At 66.1% G+C, this 8461-nt stretch overlaps 1 protein-coding gene across 1 annotated transcript in view; it reads left to right on the top strand.

The window, feature by feature from the left end:
- Positions 1-1703, top strand: part of MORN1 (MORN repeat containing 1) — a 45590-nt gene extending 43887 nt beyond the window's left edge. The window contains exons 16-18 of the mRNA XM_023521637.1: positions 332-489; positions 609-754; positions 1505-1703. Coding sequence (XP_023377405.1) covers positions 332-489; positions 609-754; positions 1505-1703 — 503 coding nt within the window. The remainder of the gene's footprint in view (positions 1-331; positions 490-608; positions 755-1504) is intronic.
- Positions 1704-8461: the final 6758 nt, after the last annotated feature.

The following is an 8461-nucleotide window of genomic DNA, read 5'->3' as shown; positions in this document are numbered from 1 at the left end:
GACACACACACTAACGAGCCCGTTACAGCCGCTGCAAAGGGCTCTCCGCCTGATCGTGGGCCGAGGGGCAGGCGTGTGCTGTGCAGCCGAGGTCCCCAAGGCTTGACACCTGTCGTGGGAGTGGAGCGTGGGTGCATGCGTGCGGACTGCCTCCCCGGACGACACCACCGCGCTCACGTCCCCCCCAGGCAGGCAGCACAGCGATGCTGGATGGTCTTCCTGCGCCCCCAAACCCGACGACTCCCAGTGCCAGGCTCCCTCCGGCTGGCACGCACATCCAGGCCTGTGATGGGCAGCTTTCGGCCTCTAAGTGTCGGACCCCAAGTTCCAGGAAAGGTGGGAACACCAGCCGAGTTCAGGGGGGCTGCCGTGTCCCCTGGGGAGACCTGGGCGGGCACTACGACGGGCCAGCCATTGCTCAGCCCGGAGCCCAAGGTGGTGGGCGAGGCGGCTGGCAGAGCAGCGCCGGGCCCGCGCCCCCCTGGAACGGTACCCCGTGCAGCCCCCACCCAAAGCCGCCTTCCCCCCGCCCCGGACCACCTGTGTGCCCTCCGCCTGCAACCCCTTCGAGCTCGTTCACCCACTGTGCCCACCGGCCTGCCCTCCAGCGCACGGCAGCAACCGCCAGAGAGGACAAGTGCCCGCACCGGACGGCCCTGACTCCGGACCCGATTTTCGTGGTGAGGGGCGTGCGCCCTCCGTGGGACTTCCAGACAGAATTCCGTGGCGGCTTTGACCTAGAAAACTCGCCTTTGTAACCCCAAATGGATGTCCGGTCGAGGGACGGCAGTGGCTGGGTCCCAGCCCCCCGGGAGACGTGCTCTCGCTTTTCTTGGGGTGTGTGTCACCCTACAAAGGGGTATCCAGGCCCTGCACCCAGGCCCCTCACCACAGGGACCCGCACCCCAGGGAGGGAGCAAGGGGGGTCCGCACCCACCCCCCAGAGTCCCCGCCCGGAAGGGCCCCGCGTGTGGACGACTGGGTGACGGGGGCCCCGCGTGTGGACGACTGGGTGACGGGGGGCCCCACGTGTGGACGACTGGGTGACTGGGGCCCTGGCCGGGTCACAGAGGCTGCGGCCCGTCTCGCCCTAGCCCCTCACTTCAGTCAGTGGAGCTCTGGCTTTTCCCCATTGTTGCACAAGTGGCTTCCACATTGTCTCAAAGTCTGGTCCCTAAGTTGCCACCTAACCACTGTCAGGCGGGCTGGCTCGGCCACCGTCCCCCCCACCGCTGGACCAGCCCGTGCACGCGGTCCCTGCGCCCCCGCCCCGGGCGAGCCCGTTGGCCTCACGGCCTCGTCACGTTCCTGCAGAGACATTCCTGGCACATGACGGAATTTCACAGCATGACACAGACCCCGTCGGTTCCTGAGTGACGTGAGGTTGTGTCAGCTGCAAAAGGCAGACGCGATCCCATAAATGTGGCCGGGAGCCGGCCAGCCACGCGTGAGAATTCCATGGGAATGGGCGAAAGGCACGAGGCTCCCTCCGCCTTTGCCCCAGGATCCTGGAGGCCTGCTTTGTGCTGAGCACAGCCGCCTGCAGCCCGTCTGCCAGAGCGCGGTCACCGGTGCTGTGCGGGGACTCTGGCCGCCCGACCTTGCCCGTGATTGTTCACCGACAGCTCAGCAAGGACGCCCGCCTGACACCCGTGGCCGCAGAGCCCCTCCTTGCTCACTCGGAGAAAAACAGGCTTAATTAAGGCTTCCGTGATTAGTCATTTCATCGGTCATTAGGCCAACACAGATGGAGCCAGTTAATTTTTGTACTTGCATAGGTGGTCGACGCTCACCGCCCACTCCTTGCAGGTCCTGGGTGGCCCCTGAGCGTCTCGCACAGGCCTTCATCCCCTCGGAGAGGCCGCCCTCCTGGCGGCCAAGCCAGCCTTCTTGGCTCCTCAGCTCACACGACCCTGGGCCCGGGGCGACGCTGCTCCGTCTGCCGCGTCCAGAGCACGCTGGGGACCAGGCTGCTGGTCCATGAGCCCACTGCTGGCTGGCCCCACTGGGACCCGGAGAAGCTCTGGGCAAGAGTCACTAGGGTTGGCGGGTCCCAACGAGGACAGGCTCGGGTGGTGGCCTGTCCTGTGTCTGAGGGCCAGCCCAGCAGGCAGGCCCGGTCAGTGCGGAGCCAGAGCTGGAAAGTCCAGCCGTGCAGTGAGGCCCGGGCCCTCACGGCCCCACAGCGGGCACAGCCCACGATGGAGGCTCACCCTTGGCTGGAGGAGGACAGGCTCCTCACTGGGCTCAGCCAGCAACCGCCCCTGCCTCAGTGGCGGAGTAAATGGCAGCTCCAGCGGCCACAGCCCAGGGGCCGCCTGCCTCGGCCAGGACCCCCAGGCCTCCTACTGCAGCCACAGCTGTCTCTGGGGGCCGCTTCTGGGTATCCTGTCCCTGCTCCTCACCCTCTGCCCACTCTGTCCCACACTGGACCCAGCCCAGGGGCTGTGGGCAAATGCTTTAGACTCGACTCTCGAATGACCCGAAAAAACCTTGCATGAGGTCCAAGGGCAAGTCCACCGGTCCCTCCGCCAGCTCACCGGTGCGCCTGCCCAGGTTCTGTGCGCCCCACCCAGGTTCCGTGCGCGCCCCCCTCCCGGGTTCTGTGCGACCTCCCCCCAGGTTCCGTGCGCACCCCCCCGGGTTCCGTGCACCCTCCCCCCGGGTTCCGTGCGACCTCCCCCCAGGTTCCGTGTGCACCCCCCCGGGTTCCGTGCACCCTCCCCCCGGGTTCCGTGCACACCTCCGGGTTCCGTGCACACCTCTGGGTTCCGTGCGTGCCCCCCCTAGGTTCCGTGCGCCCCACCCGGGTTCCGTGCACTCCCCCCACATTCTGCACACACGGTGCCCTCTGGCCTTTGGCACTTGCTGGCCACTCAGCTGGGAAGGCCGTCCTCAGCCTCCTGCCTCTGACTCTTCCTGGCTGTGGGTGGCCCTGTACCCGGGCAGTGTCCTGGAGGAGGGGTAGGGGGCTTATCTCAGGTGGCCCCAGGGGTGAGAGCTCCCAAGACAACAGGAGGCCATGGCAGGGACACAGGGCGGCGAGACTGTGGGTCCCAGGGCCACATGGGCTTCTACCCCTGGCTCCTTCGCCCTGGCCGCGGGCCCTCGCTGGGTGGGCTCAGCCTCTGCCTCCCCGTCCGTTGCTGGAAGCTGCTCCCGCCGGTGTCCAGGGGAAAGAGAGAGGGATGGATGGGTTGCATCCTTCCCTTCTTTAGAAACTGGTCGGCTGAGCGATGAGCATCCCGTCCTGTCTGAGCGGCCCTGACGGAGCGAGCAGGTGTCGGGGCGGGCGTGGGCGCAGCTGGGCCGGGGTGTGCAGCTCCGGCCGCCCTAATCCCCCTCAGCACAGCGGACGCTTCCCGCCTGACGCAGTCCTGGAACTGTGGCCCGCGGCATATGGAGGCCGTTAACCCGTCAGGCGCCCACCGCTGGGACACCGCTCACGGCCCCATTAGGCTGCCCTTGACAGGCGCCCCCAAACAGAGAACACCCTGCAGGCTTTCCAAGGCCTGGAGCTAACTGCGCACAGGGGACAGGGCCCCTAAACAGTGTGGGGCGCGCCCGACCCCCAGGGCAGGGCTGAGGACGCATTTAGCCTCTCTGCATTCGCACCCCCACATTCTCACCATCAGCTGCTGTCCCGGCCCCATGCAGGGGGAGGGGTCACCCAGAAGGGGCCGTGTGGCAGTGTGACCCCCAGGCCTCCTGCAAGCCTGGGTACGGGGAGGCCTCCGGGTACCCCGGGGGCGGAGGGCCTGCGGCTGAGCCAGCTGGGAGGGGCCCTCTGGCAGTGCTGTGGCCGTCACTCGTCAAGCTCGTGGCCCTGCGGCTCCCGTCTCTCTGGGGTCCTAGGGAGGTGACGACGGTCTCCAGCTTGGCCCCAAGGCAGCAATCGGCTGCCCGCTCCGATCTCGGGACTTTCTTACCGGCCGTCCTCGTGGATAGGCCGGCAGGTCCTGCACCTCCGGTGACGGCTTTCCCCACCTTGTACCTCGATCGACTCTGGGCTCCCAGCTCCTTAGGCCAGTGCATTCCTTAGTCCCCAGGCTGCACGTGATACCCGCTCGGCTGGGGTCAGATACTCCTGCTCCCAGGGTCACGGCCTTGACCCAGATGGCCCCAGGCGGGCTCTGCCCTAGACCTGGCCACAGAGAGGCCTCAGGACCCGCTTTTGCTGTGTGCTCACTTCACAGGCTGGGAGACCAGGGACAAGGACCGGGGCCAGGCTCAACCGAACCCAGAGCCTGCAGCCCCAAGGGCCTCAGGTGGACAGGCTCGGGCCAGCCACGTGGGCCACAAGGGGACCGGTCACTGCAGAGCACAAACCCCTTGTCCTCGCCACCTGCTGTGCGCTTGGCCGAGGGGTCCCGACGCCAGCTCCCCGCCAAAGCACGGGCACCCCACTCGGCCGGGGTCCGGCCAGCGGCCTCAGCCCTGCCGTGTGTTCTCCTAACCCGGGCCGTGCGGACAAGGTCGGAGCAGCCACACGCCATGGCGCTTGGCCACAGCCCTCCGTCCTGCCCAGGCTCCGGCGGGCATCACCTCGGCAACAGGTCTGCCTAGGGTCAGGCGTGCTCGTGGTCACTTCGGTGGAACAAAGTCCCAGGTGCAGTCCAGTGATGCACCTGTCCCAGGAGAGGTGGAGTCAGGAGGGCCTGTCAAGGTCACACGGCTGTGACAGGCCTCCGGAAAGCCACAGGGTCATGGGCCGCACCAGGGCATCCGTGCTGAGGGGCAGCCGGCTGGACCGGCAGGTCGCCCAGCGGCTGAGCGCCTGGTGGGAACCAGCGGGGCTGCCGTGTCAACCCAGCCAGAGGCTGTCGAGCTTCCCACCCAGGACCCCCACCCCTCTGGGCGCTAGCCTGGCCACGTGCACAGTCGGAGCAGGCAGCAGGCACGGCCCACCACGGGAGCCTCCTGCAGTGACCCATCTCGCAGGGAGACATCCAGTTAGCACAAGATGCCAGCTGGGGGCCTCGAAATGACAGCTGCATGCTGGGGGAGACCACCGACGGGTGAGCTGGTGCTGTCCACACGATGAAGTGCAAGGGCTGGATTCCCCCCCACGCCCCCCCAACATGCAAGTAAACAGCAAAACACTGGACAGCAGCCCCGAAGACACTAGACCTCGGGTGACAAAGGATGGGGAGTCCCGAGAGGTGGGAACAATCGCCTTGAGTCCCCCCACCGCCGAGCTACTGCCTCAAGAGGTCTCAGCTGTGGTGCAGGGAGGGGACCCAGGCGGGTTCAGGGGTCCCCGGGGAGAGACGGAGCTGGGAGCAGGATGGGGAGCAGAGGAGAGAGCCTGCGTCTGCCGAGCGCAGATGAGCACGTGCGCATGAGGAGGGACCCCCAGGGGACCGAAGGGAGTCTGTCCGGAGGCACCAAGGGCCCCTGCCGACAGCCGACAGCCGACAGCCGGCAGAGACGCCCAAAGTCACAGGGCATTGTGGGTCGAGTGCTCACAGGCCTTGCCTTAGTCCCGGGAGCAAATAACCTGAACTTCACCCCATCTGGCCAACTTTAACAGCCAGACCCAGGGGATCTAACTATTTCTAAGTAACAGCGCCGAGAAAATAAGAACACAAAGATAACTGGCCCTCAAGAAGGTAAGATTCACGCCTGGCACCTGAGCGAGATCACTAGGCACAGAGAGGACGCAGGAGAGCATGTGAGGGACAGCCATCGGTCCAAAGCCCCCGGAGGGATGCAGCTGGAGGGACAAGGACGTCCACTGGCTGTGACCGGGTCCCAAGTGTTTGAGAAGCCCGGACCCGGCACACACGGGAGGGTCAACCGCGGAGCGGACACGCAGCGCGAGCGTGGACTTAAAGACAGAACCTTCGGAGCCAGACTCACGAGCCGAGCAGAGGCTGGAGCTGGGAGACGGCTCCCACGAAGCAGGAGGCTCCGCCGTGATGTGGGTGCGCGGGGACAGGAAATGGCCAAAACGTCTTCAGATCTGATGAAAACTAGAAACCCACAGATCCGAGACCCTTGGCGAAACCCAAGCACGAGAGGACAGCGGCCCAGGGAAGGAGTGGACCCTGACGGCGGAAACGCAGGACCGAGGGCCGAGCCCTCGCCCTGTGCTGGCCCGGGAGCCTCCGGCCCACGCCACGTCCACCCCCGGCCCGGCCCAGCCCTGGGTCCATCCCGCCGAAGCTGACCCGGCCCAGCCCAGCCCACGGGTCCATCCCGCTAACCAGCCCGGCCCGGGGGTCCGACCTGCCGATGCTGACCCACAGTCACGTGGACTCCGGGAGGAAGCCCGTTTGCCCACCGACTCTTGATGCCCCGCCAACTGCTGAGGCTCAGCCAGAGCTGTGTACACAGTTGGCGCCCCACCGGTGTTTCTGGGGTCACGGAGAGCCCCACCTCGCAGCGCCACCCACTGTCCCAGCAGCGCCGTGGTGCTCTGTCTCCCGGGGACACATCCAGGTCTCCCCCGGCGCCAGGCCCGACCTGCGCGTCTGCTAGAACGTCAGTCAGCTGGCGCCTCTGGCGATTCCTTACCCAGGACCCCCAGCTCCTGCCTGGCTCGGCCTGTTTGCTCGCAGCCTTGGGGGTTCTGTAAAAACGCTCCGGATTCTTGTAACCCCGTTTATTTCTCTTAAAGCTGGCAGCCTGACAGACTCTGGTTATTCTTAGCGCTAATTTATTTACCTGCCTCCCCTCCTCCCCGCATTTTGAATTTTTAATGTGGCTCTGGGGTCTGGGCCAAGGCCCCGTTTCCCCCCACGCCCCCCCGCTCAAAATGAAGTAATTTTAAAATCTTTTGTCTTTAATTTTTTATCGCCCAAGCCATGCATGTGGTATTTAAGTTCGACAAGGGGTCGGACCTTGGCAGGTCGCCGAGCTCAGCCAGGGGCCCCCGCTCCCCACTCCCACGCTGATGGCAGGAATCTGCTGCCAGAGGGAGTGGGGGCGCCCTGCTGGCTTCCCTTCCCCCCTCCCCAGTCCCTTTGGCTGGATAATTCGGGGCAAATCCCAGCCTGTCGCACGTGGGAACTCAGTGCTCCCCAGAAAGTGCATCAGAGGCCTGAGGATTCAGAGGGGTGTGGCGTCCAGCCCAGGCCAGCTCCCTCAGCTGAGGGCCTGACCCAGGGGCAGAAGCCAAGAACTGTGCCAGTGCCCAGCAGGGGCTCTGAGACGTGTGTCCTCACCAGGGACACAGCCAGGTCCTCTAGGGACGATGACCCTCCTTGTGGGCAGGCGAGCGGGCCCCCAAAACCCACTGTTCGGGACAGAAACACAGAGACTGGGGGCCAAAGCCTGCCCCCACCTCAAAGAGCCTGGGCGGCTGTGGCCAGAAGTGAGCCCCTCCACCCCAGGACCCGGGCCTGGCCCCGGGACCCCGCCCGGTCCTATCCTCACCTGCTGCCTTTTTTCCCCACTTCAGAGGGGACAATGACTTTTAGCTCCCAGCAGGGGGACACGGTGCCCCAGACCCTATCCCCACTGAGCCCCAGGCGCCTGGCTGCCGCTTGTCACTCCTTGCTGGAAGGTGGTCACACTCGAGGTCCAGCTCATCTGCGGCACATTTAGGTCCCCTCAGCCAAGGCAAATGTCCCTGGCTCCTTGCAAGACGCCAGGGCCTTGGGGCAGAGGTGGGGGCCCAGGCCTCACAGGCCGTCTCCAGCAGGTCAGAGTGGCCACAGGCGGTCGCACGCTGGCCCTCGAAGGCAGTTCGGCCTCCAAGGACAAGGCAGCCCCCCCTGTGCCCTCTGCTGTCCACAGGGCTCCCAGAGCTGTGCCCAGGGGGGCGGGGGGCTGTCGCGTGCAGGAGACCTGGAAATCGCATTCAGGGACTTCTCCTCTTCTTCCTGCAGGCCTGATGGGGCAGCCGAGGCAGAGCCGGGGACAGCGGCCTTCCCAGGTAGGCAGGCACCTGGGAGGTGTGAGGACACTGCCGAGCGGGCTGTCTCCAGCTGTCACCCCGCGATCCAAATGGATCATTTATGTTAACCCCTGGAAGACGAGCTGGCTGCTCCCTCCTCTGGTTGTGACTCTGACAGTCCCCCCGCTGGGGGGTGGCCCAGGAATGGGAGGAGTCCAGGGTGGCCTCGGGTTGGAGGCAGGTGCCCTGCCTAGGCCCAGCCTGGCTGCCCCAGCACAAGCTCTCCCGGCACCCCCAGAGGCAGGACCATGGGGCCCTGGGCAGGTAGGGGGACGTCAGCTGGCCCAGGATCCTCCCCGAGGCTTGGTCCCTCGGTGTGTCTGCGGGCACCAGGTAGGGTGTCCAGCGGAGGAGGGCTCACCAGCCCTGGCTGCCTCTCCGTCACCTCAGCCAAGGCGAATGTCCCCGGCTCCTTGGAAGGCGGCAGCTTCCAGGTCCCGGCTCCAATCTGGCCCCTCCTGCTGCTGTAGCAAAGCTGGGCAAGGCCGTTGGGAGGGGGACGGCTGGGCTCTGAGCAGTGCCCCCCACCAGGCTGACAGGGCCATCCCAACAGCAGCC

The sequence above is a fragment of the Pteropus vampyrus genome, unplaced genomic scaffold (genome assembly GCF_000151845.1).
Source record: "Pteropus vampyrus isolate Shadow unplaced genomic scaffold, Pvam_2.0 Scaffold309, whole genome shotgun sequence".
In the NCBI taxonomy this organism is placed as follows: Eukaryota; Metazoa; Chordata; class Mammalia; order Chiroptera; family Pteropodidae; genus Pteropus; species Pteropus vampyrus.
The sequence above is the reverse complement of the archived record's forward strand: the minus strand, read 5'-3'. Positions and strand labels throughout refer to the sequence as shown.